The sequence below is a fragment of the Pseudophryne corroboree genome, chromosome 10, assembly GCF_028390025.1.
Source record: "Pseudophryne corroboree isolate aPseCor3 chromosome 10, aPseCor3.hap2, whole genome shotgun sequence".
Taxonomy (NCBI): Eukaryota; Metazoa; Chordata; class Amphibia; order Anura; family Myobatrachidae; genus Pseudophryne; species Pseudophryne corroboree.
In genome coordinates, this window is record NC_086453.1 from 349,849,667 (window position 1) to 349,868,054 (window position 18,388).

General features: G+C 42.9%; 1 protein-coding gene across 3 annotated transcripts in view; it reads right to left on the bottom strand.

Moving 5' to 3' along the window:
* The window catches only part of LOC134965622 (CMP-N-acetylneuraminate-beta-galactosamide-alpha-2,3-sialyltransferase 4-like), a 75,603-nt gene that overhangs the window by 13,026 nt on the left and 44,189 nt on the right, over nt 1-18,388 (bottom strand). For all 3 annotated transcript variants that reach the window (XM_063941965.1, XM_063941964.1, XM_063941966.1), the window contains exons 6-9: nt 8,250-8,303; nt 6,127-6,198; nt 3,230-3,327; nt 2,669-2,732 (exon numbers count right to left, since the gene is read on the bottom strand). In XM_063941965.1, the coding sequence (XP_063798035.1) occupies nt 2,669-2,732; nt 3,230-3,327; nt 6,127-6,198; nt 8,250-8,303 (288 nt within the window). The remainder of the gene's footprint in view (nt 1-2,668; nt 2,733-3,229; nt 3,328-6,126; nt 6,199-8,249; nt 8,304-18,388) is intronic.

The window sequence follows — 18,388 nt, forward strand, 5'->3', positions numbered from 1 at the left end:
TCCTATTGTCCAATATCAGGAAGAACTTAAATCCCTGCTTCATAAAGCCCTGGATGAAAATTTAATATGTAGACAGGAGTTTGATTACTTATTTGTGAAATTTCCCATAATTCCAACGTTCTATCACATCCCGAAGGTACATAAGGATAAAGCCAAACCACCGGGATGCCCTATAGTGGCAGGGATTAATTCCCTGACGTCCAATCTGTCACACTTTTTGGACTTGAAACTGCAACCATATGTAGTTAAGCTTACCTCTTATTTAAAAGATTCAACAAGTGTTCTACGCAAATTGGAATCTTTTACCTGGTCAGAGGAATTTTGCTGGCTAACTGTGGATGTTCAGGCACTATATTCTTGCATCCCTCATACTAAAGGCCTTCAAGCTGTGAAGATGACACTCTCAGCGGATCCTGATAAATCCCTTAAGGAGATTGAATTCATTTTGGAAAGTATAACATTTATACTAAATCACAACTATTTTGAATTCAATAAGAAATTCTATTTACAACAACAAGGGACCGCGATGGGGACTAAATTTGCCCCATCATACGCAAACATCTTCATGGGAGTCTGGGAAGATATGTTTATATATAATTCAAGGTATTCCAACAATATATTATTCTATCAGAGGTATATTGATGACCTTTTATTTATCTGGAAAGGAGATATGGCTAGTATTGGAGATTTCATTTCATATATACATATAAATGATTTCAATTTAAAATTCACCCATAAGGTAGACGCTAAGAAAATTGATTATTTAGATTTAGTCCTAATAGGTGAACCTGATAGAATAGTTAAAACTAAAACTCATTTCAAGGAGGTAGATGCTAATAGCTATATACCACAGTCCAGCTGTCACCATCCAACATGGAAAAGAGGGGTTCCATTTGCCCAATTTGTACGTCTGAGACGTAATTGTAGTAGTATTAATGACTACTGGGAACAAGCAACGATACTACAGAAGAGATTTCCCTGACAAAGTCATACAGTGACGAAACGCGTTGGGCGTGGCCTAAACGAAGACGTGTTCGTTCTAACTAAGAACACTTGTTCCGTAAGCTGAGGCGCTGACCTGATAATTGTTGCATGCTGGCAACCTGAGAGACGGACCGCTGTGAGACACTGGATACAGCGCTTTCGATTTCCATGAGCCGGTGATTTTAAACCTTGATGTATGTGAGCCTGTTACTTGTAGTAAATCTACTTTATATCTTGATTCACTGAGTGCGCCTTCATCATTCTTTTTCAGTTTACATTAACAGTGTGGTTACACTGTTTAGAAGAGCTAGCACCGACATCAGAAATTACATACGGATTATATGGACTTTTAAGGACGTTACCATTGATTGCACAACCTCCTTCTTGCAAATTATATATATATATATATATATATATATATATATATATATATATATATATAAATGTTAAAAGTCTGTTTGCGCTCTCTATCCTCTTTTTTTGTTTGTTTCTATTTAGGGGTTTTGCTAATACCCCTGTTTTTGAGAGCAGCACACAGCATATTAACAGTGATTTGTTGAGTGGGCGCCTTCATTTTCCACTAGGTTCCTCTTAATATAGGATTGGAGTCACCTGTGTTGAACTACTTAATTGATATGAAAGTTATTTCAACACAGAAGAGGAGAAGCTGGGATCCCTGGGTCACTTACACCTCTCATCCTCCCCCCAATCTTTCAGCTGGTCGAGAAGCTCCATCGGTAGTTCATGAAACCTGATACTCCTGTGTCACTGCCTGCACTGCATACTGTCCTTCTCGCATTCTGGCTGCCTGGTTCTGCTGCTGCACAAGAGGGAGAGCTAATGATGTCAGTGTGCTCTGGCCGGGGGTCCCCCTGACAGAGAGGAGAGGGGGAGGGGGGCTTGGGTACAGTATTCCCTGCACCAAACCCCCCTCCCTCCCACACACCTCCCCTTTAATCTGGCTGTGGCAATAGCCCTTTCCTTGGTGCAAGGGATACATTTGAAAAAAAAAGATGCATCTCTACACAGCCGGCAATTCTGTCGACACACCCTCACATGAACACAGCATTTGGGAGAATTTAATGTTACAGACCAATTACAGCTACTCAGCCACAAGCGGAGATGCAACATAGGGCTCTGCGTCACCCATAGTTGTGTACAATTTGCTCCAGAGCTCGCACAGTTCGAAAACACACAAGATACGCTCAACAAATGTACAATACGTGCGCCTCAGTCTCGCTTTCTATGACATCATACCATTATCGCTGCGAATGGCACACAAGGTTTTCATAGAGGGGTTGGCGCTTGTACCTCTAGTGTTTTTACCATTTTTTGTTTTTAATTATTCACTTCGTCGGTTATGGGGGAGCGGTTCCATCTCTGCACATTTATTCACCCACTGAAAAGTGGGATTAGCGGTATAGCTCCCCTTTGCAGGACATTTGGGGAGGTATACAGTTTGGGGTAACCCCTGACTGAATACCATATACCTGGCCTCTCTATCTGTACTATGCTGCCATATGCCTGAGTGTATAGAAGTGGCTAAACAAAGCATTCTCTACTCTTTAGTAAAGAGTCTTTATTTATTTGACATATGCTTGAGTATGTAAGTATTGTGTAAAGCAATTCCTCACTTTGGTAATCCCCATCCGTTAAAGTCAGCCTCCGTCTCTATGGCCATTACCTTTCAATCTCCTTTGGTATGTGACACTGGCTTAGAACAGTCAAAGCTCGCTTAATCAGAGTCTCTAAAACAGAGATAAATAAAAAGAAAATCAGTATAAACTGTGACCAGGACAAAGGACAATACAGTGACAAAGCCAACAAACTATAAAACCCAATAGAATTGTAAACTTGCTGCAAGGTGCCCATATGAGAGGTTTCCGGCGCGTGCAGGGCAGGCAGTTAATGCTGGTTTGAAGGGAAGAGGGTAGGAAGTGCGAGGACGACAACGACACACCAATGGACAGGCTCCAATATAAGTAGAATATATTAGTGTTTAGTGGCACTCTAATGCTCTGTGTTCTAGAACATCTGTACAGGAAATGGCATCGGCAAATCACAACTTAAAAGGCTTTATATATTAAATTATGCATTCAGTTATTTCACGTGTTGCCTGAATCGCAGCAGTATGTCTAACACTGTACAAAAGACAACATAAGCCTTCCACACTATACTGTACATTATCTCCATATGTCATATAGTACAAGGACATGCGTTCATATACAGAGGTCCTGCATCATACCGCTTCCACGTGTGCCGTACGGCAGGGGATGAAAGGAGCGGTATGAACGCCAGAAAACTTCCCCTGACTGCAGGAAAGCTGGATGATCTCTGGAGTATCTGAAATAAATAGAATAATAATTAAAAAAAATTAGCAGGGTGATATTGCACAGTCTAGAAAAAAATGTTTGGTTATTCGTTAAACTAGCTACATATATTAAATTGACTGTTTTATTGACCTGTACCTATGAGAACCAGCCTGCAGTTAAAAGGATTTACATCTGGTTTTGTCAAAATGTTGGGTATTTTATACGAGCAGCCTCATAGAATATAATATGTCCGCTTATTGCATGCGGAGTAATAACGGAAAGCACTGTGCGTCAGGCCTGGCCTTAGGCTCAGTCTTAAGGTCCTCTGCTTTTCTCAATCTCAGATCCATAACTAGACATTTTGGTGCCCTGTGCCAGAAAGAGAATTGGTCCCCCCCCCCCCCCCCCCCCATTTTTCCAAAAGGGACATAAGGCGCAGGCCTCGTGTGGAAGGGGCACGACATAATTGATCCCAGAGAAAGCCCATGCTATTATGCCCCTTCTCGCAATGCTGATCATATTTTCTCAAAGTACAAGGTAAGCTTCAAATAGTTAGACTTCTCTAGCTTGCTATGCAAGGGCGGATAGCTCAATGAATAGATTGTCTGACTGCAATGCCACAGGCGATGGGTTTGAACCCCAGTTATGTCAGCATCTTGAAATGTAATAAAGGACAGTGTAAGTGAATAACAAAAAGCTATCAAGTTTAGTTCTTGAATGCTGTGTAGCAGGGGCGTTTCTAGAGAGGAGGAAGCCCGTGTGCAGGCTCCGGCTGAGCCCCCTCCTCTCTAGCCGGCAGCGCTGTGTAGACTCTTGGCACTAGGGTCCCTAGGGGACCCTAGCACTGTCCTAGAGTCTACAGCGCATGTGGCGCAGCATTCATTTTCCCAGTGATTTACCTACTGCGCAAAACACCGGGAAAATGACACCGCACCATTTTTCCAGTGATTTCGCCAGCGCTGTGGGACTCCGGAGGGTAAGTACTTCTATTAATGGATGCAGGGTGTGTGGTGTGGGTTCCCCTGGACCCCCTGGAGTACGTGTACACCACACCCATTGTAAATACGCCGGTGCTGTATAGGTATTAGCGACGGAAGGGTTTGGGGGTAGGAGACGGGTGGTCAGGAGTTGCTAGGCTTCAAAAGGGGAGGAAGCTACAAGTAATTAAAACATATAATTGACAAGTGCCGCCAACAGCGCCCCCTACCCTGAAGCGCTATGTGCAGTGGCACACTCCATACACACCTAGTTACGGCCCTGATCAAGCTATACCACATCTCTTTGCAAACTAATCAGCTTTTTGGGATTTCAGTATCAACTGTACGCGGATGATACTCAAATCTACCAATCCTCCCCTGACTTATCTGTATTGATCCGTGTCACTGAATGTCATTCTGCCGTATTATCTTGGATGTCACCTCACCACCTCAAACTTAATATTTCCAAAACAGAATTAGATATATTCTACCAGCCAGTCGTAGTTACCATGCTGATATCTCTATCACTGTTGAGAACTCAAAAGTCAACATTATCCCACAAGCTCGCTGCCTAGGTTTCATTGTTGACTCTGATCTGTCCTTTGTTCCCCATATTCCACCTGTCTCTAAATCATGTTACATACATCTAAGAAACCTATCCAACCTACGACCTTATCTTATACAGGACACAGCAAAAACTCTAATCCACGCTCTCATCATCTCCCGCATTGATTATTGTAATAGTCTTCTTACTGGTCTTACTAAGAAGAGACTCTCACCACTACAATCCATTCTGAACACAGCTGCGAGGCTAATCTTCCTCGCTAGACGTTCATCGTCTGCAGATCCGCTCTGTCAGTCCCTCCATTGGTTACCGGTATTCTACCGCATTCGATATTAAATACTTTTATTTACACATTTGGCTATTAACCAGACTACACCAAAATAGATCTCCTCACTTATCTCAAAATATCTCCCAACTAGTCCTCTCCGCTCTGCACAAGATCTACATTTCTCGTCTACACGCATTACTCGCTTCCATTCACAATTGCAGGACTTCCTCTGTGGAATGCCCTCCCATGCACAATAAGACTCTCCTCTAGTCTCCAAGCCTTCAAGTGTTCCTTGAGCACTCACCTCTTCAGGCAAGCTTACCAAATTCCAAAACCACCCACAAAACCGTTATAAGCTATTTTACTCCATTACATTCCCACTGCACAGTCCACACATAACATCACATATTTTCTCTTTCTTTACTTTCCCATCCTCCTGACCCTTGGCCAACGTTGCTGTGTTACCATATCATACAGCCCACCAAGAACCTCTGCAATCTGAGTGGACCATTATGCAATACAGTAGGTAGCACCTATCCTTGTGTAGCAATGCCTATTTCCCTATAGATTATAAGCTTGCGAGCAGGGCCTTCCTACCTCTATGACTGTTATTGCCCAGTTTTGTTCTTTATCTGTTGTTTCCAATTGTAAAGCGCAACGGAATATGCTGCGCTATTTAAGAAACTGTTAATAAGTAAATAACAATGGTCATCCACTAATGATGGATGTAAACAGTTAACGGTTTCAGCAGACGATGGCGCCGGTTGGATGGCAGAAGTTCCTATCCGCTCCGTTTATGTGCTACAACAGCATCAGCTGTCTACACATCTGCGGCCCCTGTCATCGGTGGCAGGACCATCAATGGTTTTCAGCCTTACATGAGACCATAGACGGTTTCATGGTTAATGGCCATCCCTAGCCATTATTACCTCCTATAAAATTGATAGCTAGAGTAGTGTTGACTGCCATGTATATATTATCAGTCTAGAGGTTCCTCTTTGTAGATACTTAGATTCTTACTTGTATATAAATCCATTTGCTCTGGAAGGTACATCTCCTGGCGTGCAATCCTTTCTGATACGTTCGGTTACCCTGTAAGAGTAAACCAGTGAGACACATACTTAAAAGTTTTTGCTTAAACTTGAACACTTAAAATTTACAGAAATTATTTGTATAAGTGTATATTATATCTATACTAAATGACTACGTAACTTAATTTTACATGCATCAATTTTTGTTTTAGATTTGTATTTGAGTTGCATATTAAGCAACCCTATTTATAGAATTTTCATTTCAAGCAAATACAAAAAAACAAACAAAAAATAAATAAATCTAAACAACAACAACAACACTTAAAAAGTTACAGTTTATAGTTTCGGGTGGAGTTCAGCAGGTCCTGTAATATTTGTTAGAGTTTTTTATGCTCATACCGAGTACAGTCAATTTCCTTCTTCCATGAAATCGACCTATGCAACATCAGTTATATGGGTGTATTCAATTGATGTTGGATCCTTTCCGTCGGTATTGAATTAGCAGCCATATCAGACAGGATTTGTCCGTACCCGACAACGCCAATCCGACTTTTTTTTTTAAAAGTCGGGTCGACATTGTCGGAACCGGCGCTAAAACCTGTCGGATCTGGCTGCGATTCCGACAAAACACGTGGATCCGCCGAGCCACGCATTTTCCGACAAGTCGGAATTGCTGACTTGTCGGAAAAACAGCAGGAGGATTGAATAAGTCGGAACAGTTTCCGACCTAAAAAGGTCGGAAACTGCCGTCTTTCCGACAAGACGGCAGCTCCGACTACAACTGAAAACCCCCCATAGCCACGATCATTGCTGGTTTTCGAAAAACGGGCGCTAAATTAATCTGCCCCTAAGAGTCCAAATTTAGGTTGATTGATCCTAATTCCAGCAACTGAAAAGAGGAGGTATTCAGCTATTTAGAGGCTGAACACGCATATAAGGGTATTGTGAGGGTTGAAAGTGCGGTTAGACCAAAAACACCAAAAAGGGCCACTTATAAAAACAAAAAGAAAAAAGTTTCAGTAAAATGTATTTAAAACAAATTTTGTAAAAAAAGATTAAATGAAAAAAAAAATTTAAACTAATCAGATCGTTTGCACTATTTAATTGAATAAAACATTTTCCTTACTGGTAAAACCAGCTCGCAACAGTATTTTATTCATCAGACTTTATGTTTTAGAAAAATACTATTAATTTCTTTATAACCAAAGACTAGAATGCACAGTATTACCCTATAAGTGGTACATTGGTGGCAAATTACATTTTTTTTTTAATTTATTAATGAAAAAGCATTTAAGGGCTCCAGGTGCACAAATGCATGCGCCACTTTATTTACTTGCTGATTTTGGGCCGTTTCCTTCATCTTCCTACTTCTGTCATATTTAGGAATTGGGCACAACCATATCATAAGGGGTGTGACCATGTCCCATTGGGTGCGAATACTGGGGCACCTTCTTCAGCAGGGGAGTACCTCCCAACACCCCACCTGAAATTGGATGAAAAGTTCCAGCCACAGGATTCCTGCCTATAGACAAGGGAGAGACCATATCTCCCTAAACACAAATACGGTAATAAATATAGATACAGGTTGAGTATCCCTTATCCAAAATGCTTGGGACCAGAGGTATTTTGGATATGGGATTTTTCCGTATTTTGGAATAATTGCATACCATAATGAGATATCATGGTGATGGGACCTAAATTTAAGCACAGAATGCATTTATGTTACCTATACACCTTATACACACAGCCTGAAGGTAATTTTAGCCAATATTTTTTATAACTTTGTGCATTAAACAAAGTGTCTACACATTCACACAATTCATTTATGTTTCATATACACCTTATACACACAGCCTGAAGGTCATTTAATACAATATTTTTAATAACTTTGTGTATTAAACAAAGATTGTGTACATTGAGCCATCAAAAAACAAGGTTTCACTATCTCACTCTCACTCAAAAAAGTCCGTATTTCGGAATAGTCCGTATTTCGGAATATTTGGATATGGGATACTCAACGTGTACTTGGTGCTCCGAATGCCAAACTTACAAATTACTAATATTATAATAAAGTGTCTGACTAATAAATAATAAGACACAAAAAAAAAATACCTTTCAGGTATATTCTCTTTAGGTGTGATCTTCTTAGTTACATGAAATTTGGTCCTAAAAGAGAAATGTGTGTTATAACTTATTACACCCAAATCCAATGATTACAAATAAAACGTGTGATACCCGTGCAAGAAACCACAGCGTTTCCTCTTCAGACCATCTGATACAAATCACCACATTTTCACCATCACCGTATTGAGTGTTAATAACCATCCAACCTCACACTAATAACTTAGACAGATATAACCAGGATCAGCGGGAAACAAGGAACACCCTGGTGTGAAAGAGGTTAAAAAGATTTTCTTTTTAAAGTGTGAACTGGGCTGATTGGGAGTTTTCCTTTGCAGTTTTGGCGGCCTGTCCTCAGAGAGTCCCAGCCATCCTCAGCAGTCAAAGGGTTACAGGGCAGAATTTCAAAACAAAGTGGATTTACATATTACATTTTGTTATTTTGCAATAAATATGCAAAATTATTAGATAAAAAGGTAATGGACAAAAAGAGAATTCAGGGACAATTCTCTACAGTTTGCACCAGGCTGCAAATGTACATTAGTAAGTATGGGACACTATGTAGGGGTATCCAATTGGCACAACAATTTTTCGGCCATGAAAATAAATAAATATATATATATATATATATATATATATATATATATATATATAAGAAAAATGGTGGTATTGGCGCTACTCCTCTCCTTAAAGCTCAGTGAAATGTCCTTTTTCCTCCTCTGTGGTGACAGGACTTTCCTTTTGGAAGTGCACTACCCGTATTATATAGGGTGGCAGCCCTTTTCTCCTGTGGTTTGCTGTTCAGGCTAACCGTTCGAAATCTAAAAAACAAAAGATGAGAATAGGCGCCTCCTAGTGCATTAACTCACATAAACATGTGACCTCCACCTTAAATAACACCCTGGTGAATTCAAGGTGTACCTTGTATGGTGGAATTCCAACCACCAAAAAGAATCGCAAAATACCATGTATTTCAGTGTGTAATAGGGATATTTTTCATCACGATAATCCTGGTGGTGCTTTTCCCAAGTTTGTATCTCACATAAACAGGATAAAAGCAAAAAAGGGACCAATAGTGCAATATGTTTCATAACAAATAAAAACACATTTATTTCAAAAAATTGGTCATGAATAAAAGTGGTTGCCCGTACAATATGAAAGATAAAAGACAGCTTATCTGTTATTAGTCGTCCATACGATAAAACACCCAACGCGTTTCGTCCTTTGCCCACGGCCTGGACTTCCTCAGGAGTATAGTAATATATGCTACACTGATCCTATATTTATACCCATATCAATCTTTCAATCAAACAATCACTTCCGGGAACCTGATAGCCATCAATTTCCTGTTTGATTGAAAGATTGATATGGGTATAAATATAGGATCAGTGTAGCATATATTACTATACTCCTGAGGAAGTCCAGGCCGTGGGCAAAGGACGAAACGCGTCCAGGATTATCGTGATGAAAAATATCCCTATTACACACTGAAATACATGGTATTTTGCGATTCTTTTTGGTGGTTGGAATTCCACCATACAAGGTACACCTTGAATTCACCAGGGTGTTATTTAAGGTGGAGGTCACATGTTTATGTGAGTTAATGCACTAGGAGGCGCCTATTCTCATCTTTTGTTTATATATATATATATATATATATATATATATATATATATATATATATATATATATATATATATATATACATACACACACACACACACACACACACACACACACACATACATACATACACACACACAAACACAAGGATTAATATTGTGCCACGTGTGAAATGAAGCAGGTATGTTGTATAAAAAATGGCAATCCTATGTGACACTCCCCTGTGCTGCTAATGGGGCGTCAGCTGTGTCCCTCAATATATACAGGGGTGGTAATTCCCTGAAAAAAAATGTAGGAGAAAGGGGGGGGGGGGGGGGGGGGAATGAGAGATATGTAGCGACCATAGTGTCAATTAATACAAGACTTGAAGAAGTATTTTGAGACGAAACGCGTTGGAAGACCTGTACCTACCTCATTTTAAGATAAGGAAACTCTGTTTTACTTGATCTTATTGTAGTTTTTAGATGTTCATTTAAGTGCTTTTAGTACAGCGGTGTATGTATTGTTGTCCCATTTTTATATGTGTCTCTTTTATGTTTTATGGTAATAAATAGTTTTTATTGTAATTGACAATTTTAATTGTATTACTGGACACTGTGGTCGCTACATATCCCTCATCCCCTGTATGTATGTATGTATGTATGTATGTATGTATGTATGTATGTATGTATGTATGTATGTATATATATATATATATATATATATATATATATATATATATATATATATATATATATACACACACACACATACATATACACACACACACACACCTCCACTTTGTGGGATTTGTTTGTATATTAATAGTGGACCTCTATGGCCCATTAGGAGCACCCGCTTGTTCAACAAAAGTTTTGAGATGTGAGTGCAGGACAATCCATGGATATACAGTACACGTTTTTGATAAAGCGAGTATTTCCTGACACCCATCAAATCAAAGGACATTGATACATTGATTCTGGTCACTTGGAACCAGGGGGTATATATATTTACACTTGATTGATTAATTACCTAAGTACAGGGTGTGGTTACACGCAGTACCTTTGGTGGTCTGCGTTTGATCAACCCGATTTTTGTGTTTATTTATAAACTGTGTATAATCTCTATATTATATTGTATAATTATGGCACAAGGAGGGGTATATCTCATGGATGATGGGTTGTTGGCCCAGGCTGAGGCAGGCACTGTCTCCTTTACGGATGAAGAGAGGGAGAAACTGTTGTTCGATAAACTCGACTTTGAGTCCCTCCCGGCCGAAACACCAGCCGATATCTATTATAAAATATTGAAACACAGGCAGAGGGAGGTCGATCTAACTCTGCACGGCCAGTTTTTGTCCGAATATTTAAGGAAAAAACAAATCCCACGAGGATTTCGGATTACCAACATACCGACATTAGGTCGTAATAATCCTGTGTTTTGTAGCCGCTGGTGCGGTGTTCTCAACAAATGCTCGTTAGACCCGATAGCATTGGTGGTTGAGGAAGTAGGACAGGAGTTGAAGAAAGTACAGATAGAGTCTGAGACAACCATCACGACTCTAACGGTATCACTCAGGGATGACAAATCCCAGAACTGGAATGAACGATTGACTACTCAGATCGACACATTCCGTAAGGAATTAATATCATTTAAAAGGAAGAAATTAGCCACAGTTGGTAATGATTATCAGAACCATGCAGTTTATAGGTGGCTGTTAGGGAACTCTTCCCATGAGAGACAGGGGCGCCTCAGCAGGAGACAGCGAGCCACTCCCTATCCCAGGGACTATGGCTCCTCACGATCCACATCGGATACAGACTACCCAGAGGGTCATTCTGATAACAGCAATTTTTTAGAACAAGGCACAGACCGACATACTATACACAGCCGTATGTTAAGAAGCGGCACCGACCGCATGCGAGGAGAGGGGGGTACCAACCGACGAAGGGGGAGGCGCAGGCGCAACTAGATATGGTGTTTAATCTCTCTAACACCACCCTTGATGAAGCACAACTAAAATTGCTCTCCAGGGGGGCTTTCATTTGTCCCCACATGTGCACCTGATTCTTTTCAACAAACCATTGATCAGTACAAGTTTGGGAGATCACTCCGATTACGTGAGTTTTTTGCTGACAAACCATCCAATACATCCAGAGTCCCATTTAAGACTAAATCTAACTTCGACCCACCGTCCTCCAATTCTAGTATACGGACATTTTTACGTCTTGTACAGCAGGAGACTAAGGGGATGCCCACTAGGCGCACATATGATAATTTATCTGCTCCAGAACGTATGGCTTTGAAACAACTTCGAGATGCCCAACATCTAGTCATCAGACCAGCCGACAAGGGTGGCGCGGTCGTGGTCCAAGATTGGGAGGACTACGACCGTGAGGTGACTAGACAACTATCTGATAGATCCACTTATGAGAGATTGAATTGTAACCCTGTACCACGGATTAAGGCTAAGGTTGATAGGATTATTAAATTGGGTTATGAACATCGTTGGATTACTGATGACCTTAGAACATTTTTGACGGTTGAAAAACCAAGATGTCCGGTTCTATATCTTCTACCGAAGATTCATAAATCATTGGCACAACCCCCGGGACGAACGATCATTGCGGCTGAAGGCTCCCTACTTCAGCCATTAGCGCGATTTTTAGATAGTGTTCTACAGCCACTAGTTCAACTTATACCGAGCTATCTACGTGACACTAGCCACTTTTTGAAGAGTCTAATTGACATCCAGGTGACCAGGGGTTCTCTCCTGGCAACTATGGATGTATCCTCGCTGTATACGGTGATACCTCATAAAGAAGGTCTAGAGACATTAAGACAAGCTTTTGAGTTGACACCATGTAGTGAATTCCCCACTGAGTTCCTTCTTGATCTAATTGAATCTCACGAATAACCATTTCATGTACAAAGATGATTTTTTCTTGCAGTTATCCGGCACTGCGATGGGGTCAAATCTGGCCCCATCGTATGCCAATCTCTTTATGGCGTGGTATGAGAAGACCTATATACAACCTCGCTTTGGGCATAAGATCAAATTTTTTCGTAGATTCATTGATTACATTTTTTGATTTGGCAGGGAACAGAGGAGGAGTTTGACAGTATGGTGGCGGAACTCAATACTCTATCTAGCCCTATTCGCTTTACAGCCACCTGCTCGGGATCTGAGATCAATTTTTTGGACGTCACTGTAATAGTCTCAGGCTCTAGACTATTGACTACACTTTATCGTAAATCCACTGACCGTAACTCCCTATTAGCCTCCAGTAATCACCCTCCAGCCTTAAAAGATAGCTTGCCTATCTCCCAGTACTTGAGGGCTATGAGGATTAATACTGGGGTAGATCGTAGACAGGAACAATGTACTGAGATCACCTCTCGTTTCTTAGAGAGAGGGTATTCGGCCATGACACTTAAGACATGTCTTGATAAAGCAACAGGTATATTCTCTGGAACTATCCCTAAAAAGAAGGATAATAGGATGATCTTTTGTACTCAATACGATGGGAGCTCATCGAAAATCAGTAAAGCGGTACGCCGCCATTGGCCAATTCTGTCGACAGATAAGGACTTACCTTCTACACGGGTTAAAGCACCTATGATGGCCTATAGGAGAGGGGCCAACTTGAAACAGCTACTGATGCGCCCGACCCTGTTCCCGGTTGAGTCCGTAACTAAAACTACCTCCTCTTTGATGCAGGCCAAACCTGGCTGTTTCTCTTGTGGGAGCTGCACCACATGTCGTTCCATGCTTACTGGTGCGACTTTCAATCACCCACACACAGGGAGAACTATCAAAATGAATTACCATCTACACTGCCGTCTTGACTGTGTGATCTATATCCTTAAATGCCCGTGTGGACTATGTTATGTAGGATTGACCACACGGGCATTTCGTGACCATATGGCTAATCACAGGTCCTCAATCCACACGGCATTATTGACCGGACACACTGATAAGCCAGTGGCCCGCCATTTTCTACAAGCTAGACATCAGGTGGCTAGTCTGAAATGCAGACTTATTGACTGGATCCCACCCAAACCCACGGGTGGTGATAGGACCTTAGCGTTGAAACGGCGTGAAAGCTACTGGATCCACACACTAGACACGGTTACCCCTAGAGGCCTTAATGAGGATAATCCTCTCAATGCGTTTCTTTAGACCATTTTGAGTGTGGCGTTAGTATTACATCTCTGGGTTCAGTAGGGGTGATGGTTGGAAATCTGTGTTCGGTCCCGTGATACTGTGTAACAACCTTTATAGATCTTGGTATTGCTGATTATTGTTGTGTTATTTCCTTTTAGTTTTATGTAACATACAGATTAGTAGTCTAGTGTCCTATTGGTCGATCTGTTTCAGATCGTACCACTTTTCTGTGGCATAGTCCACAACCCCTGTGAACTTACCGGTCTCTGGTTCACCTGGCACCTGATGTAGATTTAATATGTGCACATGCTGATGGTGTCTGTATGCATGTGCATATTTATTTAAACTAGTTTTGTTATGTGCAGTAGTGCTTATGTCTATTACGTATGCCTTTTAGATGTGTGATGTGGACTCCCTCTCCTTTGACTGTACAACAGTATAGGCCTACCAGTAGTATTGACATTATGCTTTGTTAGGCATTGTGTTATTCTGTACTGAGTAGGAGATAATGAGTAGCGGTTTTTGCGTTCCAGCTGTACTTCCTGGACGGTGGAACGCAAACCGGCGTCACTTCCGGTCCGTGGACCGCATGTGGCGGATTGCGGCCGCGACGGGACTTAGTGACCTGTGAGCGGTTGCAGTGTTCTATACACTGCTAAACCGCTGGTTCTAGGCTCTGATTGTGGGTGTAATGTATGCCCTGTGGTTGGGTATTCTGTAGTTTGTGGATCATTTCCGGTTTCGTGGATACTTCCGGCCGGCGCACTATTTAACCCTCACTCAGTGGACAGGAGGGCTATGCAGCCACATGCACAGCTTCTTCCACACTGAGTAAGTAATATTTTGTGACTTTTTATTGCTCACTTTAGGAATTAACATACTGTATTGTTAATGGATTATACATTTGTCTTTTGGCAGCATAAAAGTTATTTAATGGGTGTATATTACACTAGTGGCTGCATCAGTACTTGAGGATGTCCAGCATACAGGTATTCTGCACTGTGTGGGGGTGATTGCCTGTATTATTGGCTTTACCTAATATTATGGTGATTGCTGGTCTATATGACCCCATGTTTTCTTGTTTTTTGTATAATAGCCTGATGCACTGTGAGTCCTCTATACTAGCTGACTACAGTGAACTATGACTTGGTATCTGCTGACGATGTATTGAACGTCACAGGTACGGGAGAGTGTGAGTTTGTTATTCTGTTTTTTAGCACACTGGGTACACACTCTTTGTGTACTATGCATCTACCTTTTTTGGTGGCGTTTTTCTTGTTGGTGCGAGGCTTTCCAGGGACCGGTGAGGCTTGTGATCGTATTTATGTACATTGTCCTTTCAGATGTATTTGTACCAATTGCCGACTCGACTGAACTGATGTGTCACCTGTCTTGAGAAAGGTCCGGTTACGGACCGAAACGTCGACACGAATAAAGCCTTGGTGACTATTGATTTTTACATATTGAAATACTATTATTGCGAGAGTGCACCTCCACTTTGTGGGATTTGTTTGTTTATATATATATATATATATATATATATATATATATATATATATATATATATATATATATATATATATATATATATATATATAATATATATATATATATATATATATATACACACACACACACACATATATACACACACATACACGTATATACATACATACATACATACATACATACATCAACAAAAGTAGAACCACAGCACTCACCACCCCAGAAGCGGGGTGCAATGTCTGCACTCACCACTCATAGGGTGGGGTGCATGTAGCCCATGGCCACCTACTTAAAAATATACAAACAGGGGGCGTGGCATGGAGTCTGATCAGACAGGCTGTGTTTTTTATGAGCTCCCAGGGACCTGGGAGTTTTTTCAACTTAATACACCCTCCCCACGCTTGTTGCTTACTTTACAAGCCCTGTCCTGCTCCATTTATTAGCTGAGATAGCAGTGGGTTAGGCTGCGGAGTCAGGGAGCCGGTTTCCTGGCTCCCGCGGATTGCGGCCTGCTCACTGCCCTGAAGCCGGGGCCTCGATTTGTTACCATCCCCCAGCCGCGTGGAGAGTTCCCCGGGACACCTTACCGTGGATCCTGGACCTTGCCCTTGCCTTGGGCTTGTTCTGGCCGGTGCCGCGGTGTCCAAGAGGCGGAGAGGGCGACTCGGGACCCGTCTGGAGCAGAGCTGGGAGCTCCGGAGTCACAGCGGCAGCCATCTTTGATGCTGGCGGGTGGAGGGAGAGGAGACGGAGGCCCGGTGGAGGTGATCAGCGGAGACCGGGTGTATTTACCCCGCCGCGCCGGCCCGCCTGAGGTGACCGCTCTCCCCCTCTTCCCTCCCCTCACAATACCCGTGCAGAAGTGAGTGCCGCGCTGCTGCGGGCGCGCCGCCGGCTCGGACGCGGCCCTCCTTGACTGAGTGCAGCAGTGCTCTGGGGGTGCGCCCCCTGTGCTCCTAGGGGCTCACCCTGCTGCCTCCCTGCTCCCACCACACGTCGCATAACCGCTCCCCGCCCCCTGTGGCGAATACTGTCAGGCCGGGGGCCTTTTAGCTGTGGCCCTAGGACCATTTCATACACAATAAACTCCCCCTCCGGGCACTGATTAGGCCCCGCCTGGGTCTATACAGGACAGATTTACGGGGGTCCTTTTGTCTTGCCCCGTGCTGAGCCAGACGACCTCCCAGGGTCACATTACAGACCCCTCCCCCCTGGGTGGGATATGCTTAGGAAACTGACTCTTGCTTCCGATTGCCTGTACCCTTCCTTTTACTAGAGTCCCCCTGCTCTCCCGGTTTCTCCAGTTGGCGCTCCGTCCCCCCCACCCCCCCTCAGTGCTTTCTGTGGCTCTGCCCTTAGCTGCCAAAGTTATTGCTCCGCGCTAACATGCACTGCCCTGAGCTCTTGTTTTCTATTATTCTACCTGGAGCCACCTGATGGCCATCTTAGACCAGGCCACATGGAGTGACTGCTCCCCAGGAACTATGCTGTTGTATATACCTTGCTGATCCTGACACATCTTGAGCTACTTGCAAACATCCTCCTCGCTGTCCCCCCCCCGGAATATGAGACGTACCTCGAAATCCTCTAGGCGGAGCAACAACAATCAACCTAGAAAAGCCACGAGGTCTCAAGCGGACCTGAGGCCCTTCTTTCATCCCACGACCTCCCCACAGATGGAGAACGGCTCCTCCCCCCACCCTCTCCCTCTGCTTCCTCGATTTCGTATCCGGCTGATGATATGGCTGACCTTGCGTCAACAGGCGGTCGCGAGTTCTGGGAAATCCTGACCTTCATGAGGTCCCTTCCTACTAAGCAAGACCTTCAAGACACTATTAGGAATGAGCTCGCCTCCATCAAAAGCGACATTTCACACCTGGCTGATCGCGTGGTGACTCTAGAAGAAGACCAAGAGGCTAATGCTTCCTGTGTGTCCTTGCTGAGGGACTCTGTCCTTGCCCAATCCAAGGAAATCCGGGCTTTGCAGTCCAGAATGACGGATATCGACAACAGGGGCAGGCGGAACAACATCCGCGTTCGTGGCCTCCCGGAGGAGGTCCCCCAGTCTGGCCTAGTGGACGCTCTGACCAAGATGTTTAACGAGATCTTGAAGAAGGATTCGGATAACATTATCACTATTGACAGAGCCCACCAACCGACCCTGTGATGTAATTTGCCAGCTTCATTACTTCGCCCAGAAAGAGGAAATTATGTCCAAAGCTAGGCAATTGGATGGTATTGACTTTAATGGATGCGCTATAAGCCTCTATCAAGACCTTTCTTGGTACACACTTCAGCAGCGGAAATCCTTGAAGCCTCTAACGGACGAGCTACGGAAACGCCAGCTACGTTACCGTTGGGGTTTCCTTTTTAACCTCCAAGCCTGTTCCGCCGGGAAATGGTACACCCTATCTTCCCACGCTGACCTCATCCCGTTCTGCTCCTCACTAGGTCTACCACCATTGTCCATTCCGGATTAAGAGTTTTCTCTTCCTGATGTTCCTCTCCCTAAGCGAGCTTCTAGCTCGCAACCATGGCATGAGGTTCAGGGTGCCAAGAATAGATCCCAGTCAACTACATTTCCCTCCAAGAACGATTTGTTGTAAAGGACCATTCTGACTGATATTGTCGTTCCTGCTTTTTTTTTTTTTTTTTCCTCCTACAGAAACTCTTGCTGATAACGCAATGTTGGAGGGTTTATTTTTCCTTCTCGAAGGGTTCTCACACATGTTCAGTGTTAACTCCTAGTTGCCTATGGAGGTTATCGATAACTGGTTAATATGCTTGCTTATGTTGGCCGGTGGGGGGGGGGGGGGGCTGTGGACTTTTCTGCTGCCCTTATCCCCCTCTGGCC